This window comes from Leuresthes tenuis, unplaced genomic scaffold, assembly GCF_036924035.1.
Source record: "Leuresthes tenuis unplaced genomic scaffold, fLeuTen1.0.hap1 SCAF_16, whole genome shotgun sequence".
Classification (NCBI taxonomy): domain Eukaryota; kingdom Metazoa; phylum Chordata; class Actinopteri; order Atheriniformes; family Atherinopsidae; genus Leuresthes; species Leuresthes tenuis.
In genome coordinates, this window is record NW_027325370.1 from 28,443,195 (window position 1) to 28,461,656 (window position 18,462).

Consider the following 18,462-nt stretch of genomic DNA (forward strand, 5'->3'; position numbering starts at 1 on the left):
CAATGCTCAACGAGAAAATGTATCAGACATTTTACTTCACAGAATGAAATAAAACATGTTTCTTATTTTAACCACACTCTGTTTTGTTTGCTTCATTACCTTATGGTTGACACAGAGCAGCTGTGTCTCACATACATTTGTCTATGGAGGCAGAAGGTCAATCTACAATTAAATCATCATAACTTGCTGAGTATGTGATCTTAATGGGCTAATTTTCAGTCAGATTTGACTCCTAAAATATGTGAATGAGAGCACCTTCATTGAAAAACTTGGCTAATAGTAGTAATAATAATAATGTACACTTATATGTCTGTGTTTTTGAAAATAGATCTTAAAAAAGATGGAACCTCAGAACATGCGTATCCATTCAGGAGTGATTTAACCCCCAACTAGAGGTGTTAGCCCAGTTTTGAGAAGTTCAGTTTCTTATTATTTTGGTTAAACATGTATTGAAAAAGTGAAGTTTTAGTCAGGCTAACAAAATAATTCCTTTCTAGTCAACATACTGACTGTTTTTTATTTCTAATCCCATAAAAGCGATTTATTGATATAATGCAGAATTTATTTTAAGTGATTCAAAAAGTGTGGCAGCATGAAGAGGAAGCCATCTCTCACTCACTTTCACACACAAAATTTGTATCTCTTCATTTGCTCTGTAGGTGTTTTGGCCGGTCAGCATAGTGATGCAAACCAACAGACTAATCTGTCACTGTCTGAGTGATGAAATAACACCACTCATCAACCAGCTGAGTGTTGACGCTTTCCTAATGGCAGCGGTTTCAAACTGTTTTTTTATCTATAGCTTTTTTAAGGAACCAAATGGTTATTTTAAACTGTTTTAAACAGCATTTCCATGACTTGTCTCTGATAACCAAGGAGAGAATTGCAGTTGCCTGCAGTTTAAGCACTTAGAATTCTCTGTTGATTCTCCACTTATGTGTTTAGGTCATGTCTTCAGTCACCCTTTAACTCACTTGATCAGTTATGGACAGATGTGATCAGAAATTCCATTTGAAATAGAGCACTATCTGAAATGCTGGTGAGGAATTTAGGTTTTTAGTGCAGCGAGGATCAGTGATTATGGATTTTTAAGCAAAAGTAGTTGGTTTATAATTGATCTCTCTTGAATAGTGATTGAGACTGACATGAGAGATCTCTTGAAAATCTTACCTGAATAGCAATATTGGTAGTGGTGGAAGAAACACCCTGTTGTTTTTTCTTAAGTAAAATTATCAATATTAATCAACAAAAATGTGTCAAAGACTACCACTTGATGAGATATGAGTCACCATAGGGTCTTGTCTGCCCTGGAGCAAACAAAAGAAGAATAAGAAGCAGTAGCCAACGTTGATACAAGCAAAAGAAGTTATCGAAACGCACAGTGATAACAACAATGTCAGGACCTCCAAGCAAGCATCCATGATGGTCGCCACCACTCCATGCCACAAAGAAATGGGGTTCAGCACCAAAAATACTAAATGACATACAAAAGAGCCAAAAGAATACCAAAAATTGCCATTGCTTTTTTTTCTGGAGACACTTTTGTGGCAGTAAAGTAAGGAAATCCGGCAGAACTTGTAGCTTTTATTCTCGACTTGTAAGTAAAAAGGTTGTACTGTTGACATTACGGATGTATTTACAATGGAGCTCTAACTTTTTTTACGATACCTTCTTGCTGCATGTGGCACACAACGCAGTGCTTGGTCCATCTGTTTGGTATATGTGAATTACCAGAGACAAGTTGCCAATGTTCTAGGGTGCCCAGAGAACTGGGTATACTTTTAATTGATACCCAGCTGTTAATTGAACAGCAGCAGATTAACAAGGACATCTTTTTTACACTGAGAGGGAAGAATCCATGTGGGAAGACAGCAACAGTGGTGATAGGTTAACTAACATGTTTGTGAGTCTTATTGCCAGACATTACATGGCTTTTTTCTTGTAATAATGCAGAGACTTTATTTGATACATTTTGTGAGTAAAGTCTGTGACACTCAGATATTTAGATTTAATTTATGGTCACATCAATAAAGTAGCATTAAAGTAATGGATATGTGATATTGGTTAAGATTAGTGTTCAAAAGGCATAAAAGATATCCTTTAACACTGAACTGGCAAACAAACGCTGCCCTGGTGTGTGATTTCAAATTGCATCTCAGGGATTTTTGCAGAATTTGCCTGTAACAAACTGCCCAATATTTCCTGCAGTCCAGCCAGGTACTTAGTCTTGCTTTTGAAAGAATGTAAACAAGGAAATAGCAATATGAGCAACCATCTTGTTGACAAAGGTCTCTGGGATGCTTGACTCCGAAATTACAAATGTGTAAAAGGATGGTTGCAGCTGATATTGTAATTACCAAGTTAAACCAGTCAAAACTACAACAAGGAGCACTCCTTCAACTTATCTAACACCATGTTCAAACACCATTATCTTTTAGCATGATTGTGAGTACGGGGGGGGACGACACTTTTTGCCTGCTTTAATTATCACCTCTGTGTTTATTCATCAATTATTGAACGTATACTTGTAATATCATCTATCTAGACACAGTCTCACTGTCTGCTGAGCTGCAACTCGTACATGTAAAAAGAATGTAAGTTTACATGCACATTGGCTGCTGGAGTAATGGGATCACACGATTAAACAGTGTGGCAAAGAATGAGATATGACTTGAATAAACAACACAAAAAGAAAGGCAACAATGAGGAGTGCGTGTGAGAGTGTGTCTGTGTAGGGATAGCCAGGAGATACAGAGAGGAGACAGGAGACTTATCTATATCAGTCATAGCTTTTCATGTTTCTTCAAACTTATACTATGTTACAGTTCATAGGTTTATAAGCAAGTACACCGTCTTTCAATATTAGGGTTGTGTGTATCAGGACATTAGAAAAAGAACAGAGGAAACAAATGGTCCTTACCAGGTCTTACATTTGGTAAATACAACCTTAGAGAAGCAATTGTTGCTGACCGACAATCTGGGAAGGGTTATAAGCCCATTTCCAAACCATTTGGCGATCATCCGCCTATAGTTAGAAAGATTATTCACAAGTGGAAAACAGTCAAGAGAGATACTAATCTTCCCAGAGTGAACATTCCAGCAAGTTTAGCCCATGATCAGACAATGTATTTCTCAGACAAATTGGAAAAAATGCTACATCTCAGACTCCACAGGCCTCAGCTATCATGTTAAATTTTAAAGTTTATGACAGTACAATTAGTAAAAGACTGAACAAGAATGACTTGTGTGAAAGGGTTACCAGAAGACAGCCTCTTCTCTCTAAAATTAACATGGCAGCATAGATTAAGTTTGCAAAGTTGCATCTGAACAGCCTACAAAACTTCTGGAACAATGGGCCTAATGCAAGAACCACTTGTACGAACAGATTTGTTCTTAAGTCATGCGTGCAAGTGATTTAAGAGAACCTGCGCATTCACCAATTTTTTCATATTTTGAGTTTTCTTTAAGGTACGAACAGAATTTACAAGTGATCCAGACCTGTCGTAGGAGTCACGTAAAATAGTTTGCTGTTATTCAAATCAAGTTTGCTTCAATTTCAATTCAATTCAATTTTTTATTTATATAGCGCCAGATTACAACAAATGTCATCTCAAGGCACTTAAGTAATATAGTCCAATTCAAGCCAATTGGAATTCAATTCATTGTAATCATAATCCAATTAATTCATATAGAGCCAATTCAAAAAATAATATCCTAGCTAAGGAAACCAACAGATTGCACCGAAACTTGTCTTCAGTCCAATCTCCTGTCCTGAGCCTGTGACGACTGTGGAAAGGAACGACTCCCTTTTAACAGGAAGAAACCTCTGGCAGAACCAGAGCCAGGAAGGGTGGCCATCCGCCTCGACCAGCTGGGGTTTGAGAAGACAGAAAAGAGGGAAAAGAGGGGGGAAAAACACCATAACGCCATTCAAAGGATATCTGTTGGAACAGGGAAACACAAGTTAATAACCCCAATAATGTCACATGTACATAATATCATTTGAGAAATTAAACAGGGGGAAAAAGAGAGCAAAGTGAGGAAAGGTGTGACAGATGAGCTCCCCCAGCAGTCTAAGCCTATAGCAGCAGAACTATGGGATGTTTCAGGATTACCTGAGCCATTCCTAACTATAAGCTTTATCAAAAAGGAAAGTTTTAAGCCTAATCTTAAAAGTGGAAAGGGTGTCTGCTTCCCGGACATTTACTGGCAGCTTATTCCACAAGAGAGGGGCCTGATAACTGAAGGCTCTACCTCCCATTATACTTTTAGAAACTCTGGGAACAACAAGTAAACCTGCAGTTTGGGAGCAAAGTGCTCCGTTAGGAAAATATCTTACAATGAGATCTTTAAGATATGATGGAGCTCGGTCATTAAGAGCTTTATATGTGAGGAGAAGAATCTTAAATTCTATTCTGAATTTAACAGGGAGCCAATGAAGAGAAGCTAAAACTGGAGAAACATGATCTCTCCTGTTAGTTCTCATCAGAACTCTGGCTGCAGCATTTTGGATCAGCTGGAGGCTTTTCAGAGAATATGTGGGACAGCCCAATAATAAGGAATTACAGTAGTCCAATCTTGAAGTAACAAATGCATGAACTAGTTTCTCTGCATTACCCTGAGACAGGATGTTCCTGATTTTAGCAATATTACGAAGGTGAAAGAAGGCAGTCCTAGAAACCAGTTTTATATGTGCGTCAAATGATAAATTCTGGTCAAAAATAACTCCAAGGTTCCTCACTGTAGAACTAGAAGCCAAGGAAATACCATCTAGAGTAACTATATAACTAGACAATTTCTCCCTGAAGCGCTCAGGTCCAAAGAGAACAACTTCAGTTTTGTCTGAATTTAGTTCTGAGTCATCCAGGTCTTTATGTATTTAAGACAGGCTTGTAGTCTGACCAACCTGTTGGTTTCATCTGGTTTCATAGATAAGTACAGCTGAGTATCATCAGCATAACAATGGAAATGTATGCCATGCTGTCTAATAATGTTACCTAATGGAAGCATGTATAAAGTAAAAAGAATCGGTCCAAGCACAGAACCCTGAGGAACTCCATGACTTACTCCAATGTGTGAGGAAGATTCTTCATTTACAAGAACAAACTGGAATCTATCAGATAAATATGACTTAAACCAGCCTAATGCAGTTCCTTTAATCCCAATAACATGTTCAACTAATGCTTGACTAATGGATTGTATATTTAATTACTTTGAAGACATCATAAATAAATATATACAATATATCCCCATATTCATGCTGATGTTAATTTGTTTGACTTAAATTTTGCACTAATTGAAGGTTAATTTTTTCTCTCTGTATATATCAAGTTCAACGGAAGTGTAACCAGTGGCTGACTTGCTACTTTTGGATGCCTTAGCGCATCAGGCTCTTGGAAGAGAGCGTGTGTTTTGAGACTGTAAATATTGTTGCGGTGACAGACGAATGGCTGACATCGTGATTTAGATTGCCAAGGACTGTGCTGCTGCAAATATGCAGCTTGCTAGAGCTACAACTCCAGATGGAAACACGCCGACCAAACCCGATTCCACCACACCTCCAGGTCCTCCAGATTTTTGGCCACGGGAACCTTTCACCTTTCAGAGGGAGATTGGAGACAGATCAGGTGTGTCCCAGTCCTCTGTGAGTCGTGCGCTCCCCTTGGTCATCAAAACTTTCATCAGTTTATCACCCATGGTACATCAAATTCCCATACACCGCTGTCGAACAAGTACAAATTAAGAGGGACTTTCATGCCATGGCTGGACTGCTAAACATAATCCGAACAATAGACTGCACACATATACACATCAAAGCACCCCTACCGTTGTGGAGTGCACTATTGGGGTGCAGAAGGCCAGGTGGACGTGTCTCGATACAGCAGAGGGCAAACTGCTCTGTAGCCCAGAGAAGGCATGCCAGATTAATCTTGCAAGCTGCGTTTTGCACAATATTGCCATTGTGACGCTCATGAAATTTGAGAAAATATTATTTCTTTGAAAGAAATATGTTAATATGTGCCAAAATGGTAAATTATTACCTCTTGGTAAGAGCGAAAGCAAAGAGTTATTCACTCTCTTGAGTCACTCACGACTCTTGTTTACTTCCTCATTCTACCGAGCAAGCTGCACTGGACAGAAGCAAATGGTCGCCTGTCTCATTCTTTCTCCTGTTTTACAGGAACCTTATCTGTGTACAGGTACTCTGTCTGGAACCTGTTACACCATGAATGAGAGTCACCCACTACCTGAATCAGCCCAGGCAGACAACATGCTAGAAGACCCCTCTCAACGACCGCCCCATGCCATCATGATGAAGCAACAACTGATTGCATGGCTTTAGTTGCAATCATCAAGCACCTGGCCATGGCGAGACGTTTTTTTTAAGCCATTTTTTAAATCAAACCATTATTCTTTATTTCGGTGACATTACCAACAGGTGACACGGAATTAACAGCACTCGTAATTGCTTCCCATTTCTTCGTTTTAGCAGGCCCCTAATTCCACTGCTGACACTGCTAAAAATGACAGATTTTCCTTTTTGGATCTCTGAAAGCAGAACTTATATCTCAGAGCCAGTAAAGTTGTTCTTTTTGCGCCTTGATGCCATTCTCATGACTCAACACTTCCTGGCACAAGAGAGAGAAAGCGTTGCCTTATATGGTATTATTTTGACGTGGAATATGCAAATTTACTATCCTCGTGCACGTGCACTTAAATACGCATTGGTGGCATTCATCATGTTTACACACTTTCCCGAAGTTAAGAGCGTTTGTTGAATCTGACGTGGTGTGTTTGTACAAGACCTTCATACGAAAAAAGTGAGAGAAATTTTCTAATAAGCATACGAAAATGTTCTTGAATGAGTCCCATTGTTTCAGTAATAATAAGCTAATATTATAATACACTGAATAATTTAGTACTAAGGAGCTTTTCATTATTCAAGTGCATTTTGCTGATATTATCCCCCTTGTTAACATTTTGTTAACTTTTTCAGGGCACTACATTTGAATACTTTATATTCCAGAATGAGATGTAACTTCTTTATTGATGTTAATAGGACCAAAGAGGGCACAAGATCACGAAAGGCAGATTCCCTTATTAATCAAATTTCCCAATTTCCAAAAGCATGTGGCAGAAAGAGTTGCCCATAGGTTGTCATCACTCAGCTCTGCTCCTGACACAACAAAAAGTTAACAAGTCAGGGAGGAGCAATATCTCCATATGTGGGGGTATTTTGTATGAGGGCAGGAAATCACTACCGTTGTCGCTCAGATCTCTTTATTTATATTTTATGAACATGTGAACTCTAATTATGTCACCAGTCTGCAATTTCACTCCATTCCATTTAGCAGCCAACCAGGCCACATCTGTATTTCTTCACAGTGACTGTACTACTCTGAGGACCTGTGAGGAGAATCTTCTGAAATGTTCTCCCGTAGGTGGGGTCTTGAAATATACAAGCCTTAGTTAATCAAAAGTGAAAAGCCATTAGATGAGAATAGAATGTTTTCCACTTCACACAATCACTCTGCAGGTCCCACAAGCAGTCATGACACTTCACATTGGTGACACACTGCCCCCTGCTGATGGTCATAGAGAACATCCATCTATTTGCTTCACAGCCAAAGTGTCTCAATTATCACTGAAAAAGTGAAAAGGCTACATTTCTAGGCCCTGCATAAAATTACTCCAGATTATCTTTCTCTTATTTGGGCTTTTAAAATTTAACCTGTGAAAGTCAAAGTGTCTGGCATTAGCTCTGCCACTATAGAGATCCTAGTTACTTTGTGTGGTGCTCCCCTCTAGTGGTAGTGAAAACACGCTCTTTAATTTTTTATTCAAAGATCTCAAAAACCCCTTTGTTTGACTCAATCTGGAAGATTAGCTTGGATATGACACCTATTATTCTGATGGGAAATCCTAATCCCCATTTGAAAAGGCTGAAAATGATCTGTTGCCACCAATAACACTTATGACCAACTTAAATTCTTAGACATATTCACTGTTGAGCTACTCACTGAAGTTGTGTGCAATCTTCTGGTTGAGCATTATATGCTGAGTATTACTCTGCTCAGCTGCTGCAAAAGTCCCCAGATCTATAACAGCAAACTGTTCATATAAGCGTGATGTATCGATTTCAATCCTCCTGCTGCTTTGTTGTGTCCAAAATGATTTTGCAATCTGCAAAAAAACAAATTGATTCAGCACAGAAACAACTTATTTTTATGAGGAATTCAATGTTTACATTACAAATGAACACACAAAATGCATGTGTAACAATGATACAATATTAGAAGTAACAAATTCTAATAAAGCTGCAACTGACTTTTTCTGTTTTAGCTAAAACTGCAGTAGTGTGCAAAAGTCTCGAACCACCCCTAATTTAATTTATTTTGCTTCCAAAGAGCCAAGCTATTTTGTAATCTGTCAAAGTAATCTTGATCAATATATCCAGGACATTGACTGCTTTCCGCCCATTTTCAGTCCAGTCCTTGTACCTGATCATTTTCAGAAGAATGTGTTTTTAAGCCACTAAACACTGACCTTTGAAAACTAAATCAAAGTACCAATTTAATTGTATATTTAGGCACTTTGTTACTAGCAGCCTGTTACAAATACGCTCATTTTGTTTCCATTTCTTTATTTGTATCTAAGAAAATTGACAAAGATAACACAGTTTGACAGGCATGAAATAGTATTTTTGCAGCACCAAGGTGATTCCCAAAAAACTATTGGCTAAAAAGTTGGAATATCTAAGCATGAAACTAGAGAAGTGGATGATATAAAAAGTGGCAAGTTGAAAAAACTATCAACAGCTGATGTACAGTCTCTGAAAGTGATGTCCTGTAGAAATAGGAATCCTACAAAGACCGGACACAGGACCTGAGAGATGCACCTGGAACTTTAGTTGATCCATCTACTGTAGACTGGAGCCTCATCAGAAATGGTCTACATGAAAGGTTGAGTGTCGAGCCATTCTTAAGCCATATGTCAACATTTTTGAGGTAGTGTAGGATTGTCTTGACAGAGAAGGGAACAAAAATCAGCCAACATCCAAAGAAAAGCTTTGGACTGTTCCTGAAGAGACCCAGTGAAAAGTTCCCAAAGACTGCCTGAAGAAAATGACAAGAAATCTTGTCTAAGGGGGTTTTGGCCATGTTGAAGCATAAAAGTAGTCATACCAAATATTGACTTTGAGCTAGTTAGAATTGTACAAATTCTGATTTTGCCTTAAATATTATATTTAGTTTTATGTAGTAAATTGTTCCACCTATTTCCCATTTTCCTGGCAATATATAAAGAATTGAGGGGTTGCTCAAGACTTTTGCACAATACTGTAAAAATAGTAAAAACACGTTAGTTTAGTATTTTCTGATGAACAAAGTGAAATGTTAAATGACAGTTACCTTCCCAGAACCAACAAGTTCCCAGTGAAAAGCCTTGGTAAGGGGTTTTTTTAAACCTGTTTTCAGTCTGAAGGGTAAAGGCGGGGGAGGTGGGATGCTCAGAGGTGGAGGTCTTTTCATGACTGTAGAACACGATTCTTGAGACTCTAGGCTTGTGGAAGAGGATGTGAGGCCAGCATGACAGGGGGAGGGTGGAGGGGAGGAGGGTTCTATCGGGACAGTAGCACAAGGAGAGGTTGGTGTTGGAACGGGATTCAAAATATCAGTGCCAATAACTTGGATAGGAGTCTTGGCGCTGCGAGGTTCAGGGATGGGCTTTGTAGAATCAGCTGAGGGTTGACTTGTGTCACCAGATGATAAACATTCTCTGCCACTGGAAGTGGGATCTGAATTTTTATAGTCGGCTGGAGGATAAATCGTGCTTCCACCACTGAATTCAATGCTTGACTCAAGGTCTGAATCCCTGTCCTCTGGGTATTCTGCTATGCTGAGATGTCGCAAAGTCTTTGTTTCCACAAATATGTGTTCAGACCTGGACTTTCTCTTCCAGTCTGAACACAATTTGTCAATGGCTTGGACCCAGGCATCCCGCTCCCTCTGCATAGCACCTGGAGCAGCTGTTTCATCTGGCATGGGCACCCTGAACCTGTAATAGATCAACAAACTCCATCCAACTTCCCTGTTTAGCTGAGAAAAGGCTGGCTCTTAGCACTCCAGGCTTTATATTTCCAACATCATCACTCATCACACATCATAAATGTTACAAGATAAAGCAAATGCATTGCAAAAGAGAGGTTTGTTTAAAAGTGCACCCTTTTTCAAAGTAGTTAAATCAAAAAGTTGTATAACTTGGGTGACTGACATAACTTAACCTTTTTCTGTTGTGGTATTTCAACACACAATAATAATCCTCACTCACTGGTACTCATTTTTGCGGGTGATCAAAGTGAAAGTGCCTGAGCCATGGGGTTTCTGCACGATGGTGTCACCGTCTGACAGGTGAATCACGGTGGACACAGGCACTGAGGATGTCACCTCACCCTCTGCGGGGCTTTGCTTCCTGAATGGGACCAGTGTTAGCTGACCTGGGTGGAGCTGGACCTCATATCTGGAACAAAATGGAAGAGTAATGGGTACAGCAACCCCAAAAAACAAAACCTGAACTGTGTCCCAATCTCAAGCTACTAACCAACTGCAACAAGTATAGTACTTAAAGTCTTGAGCCATCCCTCAATTCTTTATATATTGCCAGAAAAATGGCAGAAATTAATTGAAACATGTGCAAACATAAATTAAAACAGATTATAAATGGCAAGAGCAGAGTTTGTACAATTCCATTGAGCTTGAAAGTCAATACTTGGTATGGCCAGAGTTACACAGCCTGAACTCTTTTAGACATGCTTTCTTATCATTTTTCTTAGTCATTAGAAATAGCTTTCAAGGCTTCTTGAAGGACATTCCAAAGTTCTTCTTTGGATGTTGTTTTTTTTTCTTCCTGTTTCCCTTCCTTAAGAATGACTTGACAGCCACTCTTCCATGGAGGCCATTTCTGATGAGGCTTGGGTGAACAGAGGATGGATAAACTGAGGGGCCCATCAGGGGCACATCACTCAGGTTCTTCTCTTTTCCTATTTCTGAACGGCATCACTTTAGGAAACTGTTAATCTGCTGTAGATGTTTTTTAGGCCTGCCATTTCTTTTGTCTTCCACTTATCCAGTTTCCTGGATTGGAATTTTTAACAGACACACTACACTTCCAGTTGAGATATGCCAAGTTTTCAGCTAATAACTCTTTTTTTAATGCTAAATACAACTTGATTTAGTCAAACTGTTATATTTGGTATTTTTCTTTGATGTAACTAAAAACTGAAAAAATATGCAACAGGCTGCTGTTAACAAGGTGTATTGATACAGTTTAAAATTGATTTTTTTTTTGCTAAGTTGTCCTTGATGTGCAGATACTATCCGGTTCAGTCCTTGCATTAGGTTATTTTTTTAAACTTGAACTACTCATAGGTAAGTGGTAGATAGCTAGGCAAACAAAAAACATTCCTCTTAAAATGCTCATGTAAAGAATTAAAAATGAGAGAAAATAAATGAAAAATCTTCCAATGTCCAAAGCAAAGCTTTGAAAGACCTTCAGAAAGCCTGTAGGTTGATTGTTAAGACCAGTTTAACCAGGGAGTGTACATGTAATCCAAGGACTTTATTGTTTATAGTATTGTCTACCAATAGTCTCTAGTTTAAGACTGGAGAGGAACCTGGATTTTTAGAAAGTAAGAACATCTCCCATCCAGAGCCTTTGAAGCTCATTGTTAAAACATCGTTGTCATGAATAAACCTGTTATCAACCATCTTAGGGTTACACTGTGGTGACCCACAATAAGGAACATAGGAGAGACATTCTGGATTCTATACTGTTTACATGTTGCCTAGTTACTGTGCCAGTTATCGAGTTACCATTGTTGTATTTCACAATGGTCTACATTGCACTCTTTAATGTTTTGTGGAGAGTGAACGGACTCAACTCACCTCCGTCTCCTGTCTCATCATTATTATGTATGTCTCCACAACACATTAAAGAGGCTGGTAGCAGGGGAAAATTATCTTGGTTGACAAACTTACAAATACCATCTCGTTCCAATTTCATTCTATAGACACGAGTGATATCAATCTTCTCATCGATGCCCAGCAAAATTAGAAAAGAACAATTCAAGGCCCACTTAAAGTCACCCCACAGTCCAGAATATATATTTTGTTAATTGTAATTTCATATGAATGCTTTTACTTAACTGCGCCGCATTTTTTAAGTTGAAAGTTTGCCTGTAAAAATTATTTTTGTATTCATCCACTGAAAGTCAAAGTTTGAAATACACACATACATCATATTTCCCACATTTTAGAGAAGTAGGAGACATCGCCTGTCTGGCAGTAAAAATGCATTTACATATTCAGAGATGCTGAATTTATACAATAACAGTGCTGCAATAATGAGGATACATCCGTACTTCACCCATTTGAATGAAGCCAGGCCTCCTCTGTGCAATAACAAAACACCTTCTCGAAGGCTGTGTGACGGCGAAGGCTGCTGGTGCATTTCTGACTTGTCCTCCTCAGAATCACTGTATATGTTCCCATAGATGATCTGATTCACAAGCTGCATCATCTGCACAAAGCAGAAAGTCACAAACATGAGAAACCTCTGTTTCAAACATCCATAACCACTGTCCTCAAAGGAATGAAAAAGCAAAACCATGTATAAAAGATCACTGCTGTTTTTCACATACTACTTTATTTCTATGACTTACAGTACATGTATCCAATACAAGGTACAAGGTATAAATTTACCTTGTGTTTGTCTTCCAGTGATGTGGCCTCCAGTTCATAATCATGATGTCCTTTAAAGGAAATTGAGAACCTGGAACCCACTCCATCATCACAACTCTTGACAGCAGAGAAGGGAAGTTGGCGCTTGATGATGCCTTTCTCTATGCTGCACAGCATTTTGGTCTTGAAATCAATCTAGATGTTTACAGAGTGTTTATTTACAGGCAAAAAGTTTAACACAGTAAAAATGTTTTTTTTTCTTTTCTTGTTAAATAAATAAATAATATTCATGTTGATATTCCCACAAGCCTTGCCTTTCATTTGGCACTAAATAGCAAGTTAGCAGGCTAACCTCAGACTGTTGATATGGTAACACATTTATCTTTTAAACATCAGTCTTTCAGCATGCTGGCCCACTAAACATCACTCTAGTTATGTACTGCTTCAAAGAGTTCTTGTTGGTCCTCTTTCCTGTAGCTCAGGAGAAAGACCAGTGAACGATCAAACAGAAGGTCGATGGTTTGACTACCAGTTTTCCCGGGCCACAAGTGTCTTCAAACAAAACATGGAACACCTTGTAGCCTGTAAAACTGTATAGGCTGTGTGAGTGAAGGTGGCACAAAGTGGTAAAAGTGCTTTGAGTGGTCAGCTAAACTAGAAAAGTGTTATAAAAGAGCAGTCCATTTTCTGTTGTCATTAGTTTTTTAGCTCACCTGAAGAACCCTCTTCTGCCACCTGTAGCGACAATTCTTGTGAACACTGAAGTTGTATTGTGAGAGTGGTGGTTCCTAAAACAGCAACCAGAAACCAAAGTGTCAAAGTTTATTCAATCTGGAATAGACAAGGTGATATAGCTTAGAGACAGTTTATTCTTTATTTTCTTTTTTGTAATTGTTTTCTCATTCATTGTTTCCTCCTAAAGAATTGAATAAAAACAAAATCTCAAAACAGTTTTGGGAAATTTGACTCCACCTTCCCCATTCTTTCATCAAACTAGTTCTAGAAAAATGTAAGTGCCGTAAACAGTGTTTAAACAGAGTTTACTTTAAAACTGATCCAACAGGCTCAGCAGCTTATTAACATAGCAGAGTTAAAAGAACAGAGAAAGATATATTAAAGCATGAGACAAAATTTTAAATATTTGTTTTCTTGAGCTTATTTTTTTCAAGTAGAACCATTAGAATGAAAAAAGGACACACATTATCCACTGCCAGTCGTCTCCCTGGTGGAGTTGCAGAAATTTAATTGAAATGTAAGCTACCAATATCATATCTGCAGCAAATGCAAAGCAAGGGCCTCAATGAAGACTACAAGCAGAGGGAACAGCAGGCTCAAGGTTCTCCAACTCAAAAGAAAACAGTTACCAATAAAATTCAATAAATTAATATCTTTCTTTCTGTAACTATTTCTTAAAACTACAATACCAGGTATTTCTGGTCATTTGGGTGCAACTGAGATCAGTTGTCTTCTCTGCCAAGAGCATATCATTGCCTTTAAAAAAAATATAACTAGCTTGATAGTAGCTACTTTATATCATACACAACCAATATGGAGCACCATTATCCTTCATTTGAAGTTCACTCTTCTTTTAGCTCTTTGTTTGGTCTCCACCAACTTGTGATGGAAATGCCTGTTCCATTAGCTGCTAAATGCTGACACCATGCTCATAAGCAAGTTGATTACATTGTCTGTCATGTGTTTAGCACTGAGCAGAAAGCGGAAAGCCTGAGGGACTTCTAAACAATGTTAGCGGAAACAGCTGCCAAGAATTACAGTATCTGGGCAGTATGAGTGAACCAAAAAAGTAAAGTTGCAGGCCAGAATTTAAATCAAAGACACTGGAGAACTCTGCACTCTTTACAATTAGCCATTCCATCCATTACCAGGGCAAAATACTGTAGTATGTAATAAGTCTTAGGAATTATGACATAATATTTCTATTTGTGTTCAGATTATACACCTACTTCTTTAGGTGGGTTCTTTAGTTTGAGGAGTTGCTTCCTGTCCTTTCTTGCCTGGTCCAGAGCGTCATCAATGGATAACTCTCCATTCTTAACCTTGTTCATGATACTTAGCTGCATCTCATTGCTCAGCTGGAAGAAAAAGAAAGGGAGACATTCTGGTAAAAAGTTCTTTCCTATCTATATTTTCCAAATCTGTGAACCATCTTTAACTACAGCTTTGAACCAGCTTTAACTAGAGGTAACAGATTTCTCTGTTTTCTGTTTCATAGTCTGAGCAGATCATACCATGTGTGAGTCAAAGTTCAGTGGAACATCATTGAGATGAAAAGTCAATCATTATCTCTAACACATTCTGTTGCAAGTAACATTCAACCTTTCTCAAATCAGTCATTGTCTGTAATGTTTGAGAGTCAATAAACTTTCCTAATATGGGGAAGTACCAAAATTAGGGAAGTCAAGTTGTATAGAGGAAGTAAGACATGCTCGAGAAATTACCATAAACAGAACCACAACAACGCTGCACAGATGTGATGTGAATGAAAGCAAGAGAACTGTTTTCTCTGGAATGAAGAATCCAGTTAACTGTTCTTACTCATCAGCAAAAGTACTGATTTCTAGCTGTCATCAAAATGGTAAATTAGCACTTGACATTTACTGTTAAAGGAGTTTTTTGCAGTTTGTCCCTCTAGTGTTATTTTTAAGCTGAAATCTTACCTGTGGCAAGTCTGTGATGTGTCTATCCATCCTGGAAAGATTGTCTTTCTTCTTTGATCCTAAACTTGGCATCGCAAGTGTTTACATCAGACACAAAAGACCATGCAGAAGCTTAGTTGATGAAATGGTTCTTTCGTTTATAACACAGAATTTTGCCTAGTTATATTTGTCATGCAGAACCACAACAGAGATCTACCTTACTAACTGGGAAAGAGGAAAACACTGTGGTTTGTATTATTCCTCTACCACCGCCCTCTTTCAGCTCAGGTTACACTTTTTTCAGGTATCTGTCGCTGCCTGTCCAACCACGCCCACACAGCACGCAGGCTTTTCCTGCAAAACAGCAAACATTTCTTGTCAAGCAACATGTCTCCACTTGCAAGACAATGTACAAACTCCCTGCTCCCTCTTTCTTTTTTATCCACAAGAGAGCGCAGGGAAACAGCAAACCTGTGGCTACTTTGCAGGAGATAGCAGAAAATATAATATCATACAGTAATCCAGTTTCATCTATTCAAGTGATAAACTAATCCTCAATAGCTTTGATGACACTTCTCACATCTAGTACCATTTACCAAACAGAATTCAAGAAAAAGGAAAATCAGCTCAAGTTTCCTATTGAAAACTATGGAGCAGACTGTAATAATTTTGCAAATTGCATACATTTTCACAATCATAACTTTTGGTTCAGTTTTGGTTTAGTACTTTTTCACTGTTTCTCTCTACTGATTTAGAAAATAGATACATACTCATCAGAGAGGAGTGATCAAGAAGAAAAAACAGATTGATAGGCAGGAATAGAGACATAAAAAGAGAGAGAAAGAGTTTTAGTAAACAATCATTTATTCAAAAAAATTCAAGAAATCTATCACACTTCAATCAAAACATCTTCAAAAAGAAGTCCAGAGGTTTTGTATAGTGAAAAGTATACCTTCCCAATCCCACAGTTCATGAAAAACGTCTAAATCTTCCATTTTGAGATAATATTTCAATTCTAGCCTCACCCTTGCTCGCACTAGCGCTTTAAAAACTTGTAAACACTCACATTTATGTCCTCCCTCAACTTTTCCTTTTTTTTACTTAAATAAATCGCCTGTTTTGCTTGTCTTGGCAAAAAGTTCAACAATTTATTTTCCTCTTTACCACATGAAAAACCAAAAAGAAAAACCTGCTCAGTGTAATGTTCACCAAAAGCAGCAGCGGCTGGCCAATAGGGAGCGCTAAGGCACCGCTCTCCCCAATAGAAAGCATAATTTATAAGAATTTTACAAAAATGTCAAAATTTCACCCCACCTGGGCCTTTCTGTGTGGAGTCTGCATGTTCTCCCCGTGTATGCGTGGGTTCTCTCCGGGTACTCCGACTTCCTCCCACCGTCCAAAAAACATGCATGTTAGGTTAATTGGTGTCTCTAAAAAAAAAAATTGTCCTTAGGAGTGAGTGTATGTGTGCATGGTTGTTTGTCTCGTTTGTCTCTGTGTGGCCCTGTGATGGACTGGCGACCTGTCTGGGGTGTAGCCTGCCTCTCGCCCGATGACCGCGGGGAAAGAGCTGCAGTTTATATCTAGTCAAAGGAAGATGTGCAAACAATGATTAAAACTGGATTAAGAACCGGAGCAATAATTCCTAACATGTAAGTTACTTTTTCTTAAAATATCTTTTTTGTTTGTTTGTTTGATTTAATTCAAAAGGCACACAAATCAGTTGAATAAATGGCTTTAGGTTGCCAAGTCTAAAGTCATCAGCACCCATTAGAATCGTTTATTCTGTCATTTAAAATAACAGTATATGTCTAGAACCCCTGTAACAAGGACATTTTTGTGTTTCCTTTTCAAAGCAAAAGACATCCTTACTTCCAAATCTGATTTTATAAAATATCAAACTGAAATTGCTTAAAGGTGATTTTATTAAACCAAACCTATTCAGGAAACAATATGGCACTAACAAAAATAATATAAGTTTGGATGTGGATATGTTTTGTTATTCCTCAAAGATTTACAGAACAAAAACTTAATTGCACATGAGTACAGAGACGATCAAAAACGAATTCATTGGAATATCCAGCAAGGAAGTGTTGAAAGAAATTATTAGGTTCATGTTTACTGGCTCCTCCGCACCTCAAAGTAACTGTATGACTGGACAGCAGAACCTCAGTTCTCACTCTCAGCTGAGTTCATGCATGTTAAATGGTCAGAAAAGGGAAGACTTTGAAGAAAAAAAAGAGGGGAATCCTCAACAGCAATTACAATGTTGAACATCTGGGAAACCCCCTTATCAAAACTTTATGGGGAATCCCATTGAATATGTGTGGTTGAGAGTTAAAAAACCATGAAAAATCCTTCTGTAGTTCCTTAGAACTGATGCGGGGCACTTTATAAACACATGAATTTGCTACCTTATTATTGGCGTGCATGATAATAAAGAACTCAATTGATAGCTCAATAATTATGGCAGATCTGTTTGCTCTTTTGATACGCAGTACTATTCACACAAATAATCATCGATCCCTGAGCTTCACTAAGCAGCTGAATGTATATTTAAAGCTACCAAAGGGCTTTTTTTTCAAATTCCTCTACTGAAAGTGGAAAGTTCCCCAGAGTTAATCGAAAATCAGAAGCCAACAGCATTTGCGTGATGTGGGAAAATGAAGGCTGCATTGTTGTATTGTGCATTGCGATTTATTGGTGATGGCTAAAATGTGATACATGGCACATCTTGTTATAAAATAAAACATATTTGAGCATTTACATATGGGCCATTCATCATTAATAGGATGTCATGACAACATGTCAGGACATTCCAGTTAGGTGCAACAAAAAATCAGCCAAAGCCAAATAAAGTTGGATGTGTAAATTTGACCCCACACTGACCCCTCCTATTAGGTCGCACACATATGCACACTATGTGTGTCATGACAATTCAATGCTGGAATACATAAAAAAGGGGACATTGTGGGAAATTTATAAAGACAGTGACCATTTCTCTCCATATGTATGTCTCCTACTTTAGATACTTTCAGTGCATTTTGCTGATAAACTCCGAGTATTTG

At 38.3% G+C, this 18,462-nt stretch overlaps 1 protein-coding gene across 1 annotated transcript in view; it reads right to left on the reverse strand.

Annotated features, from left to right (window-relative positions):
* LOC140271563 (uncharacterized) overlaps positions 1-15,637 on the reverse strand; it is a 44,835-nt gene extending 29,198 nt beyond the window's left edge. The window contains exons 1-8 of the mRNA XM_072366831.1: positions 15,416-15,637; positions 14,702-14,830; positions 13,451-13,525; positions 12,759-12,932; positions 12,419-12,576; positions 10,330-10,518; positions 9,411-10,056; positions 8,022-8,184 (exon numbers count right to left, since the gene is read on the reverse strand). Coding sequence (XP_072222932.1) covers positions 8,022-8,184; positions 9,411-10,056; positions 10,330-10,518; positions 12,419-12,576; positions 12,759-12,932; positions 13,451-13,525; positions 14,702-14,830; positions 15,416-15,487 — 1,606 coding nt within the window. The 5' untranslated portion in view covers positions 15,488-15,637. The remainder of the gene's footprint in view (positions 1-8,021; positions 8,185-9,410; positions 10,057-10,329; positions 10,519-12,418; positions 12,577-12,758; positions 12,933-13,450; positions 13,526-14,701; positions 14,831-15,415) is intronic.
* Positions 15,638-18,462: the final 2,825 nt, after the last annotated feature.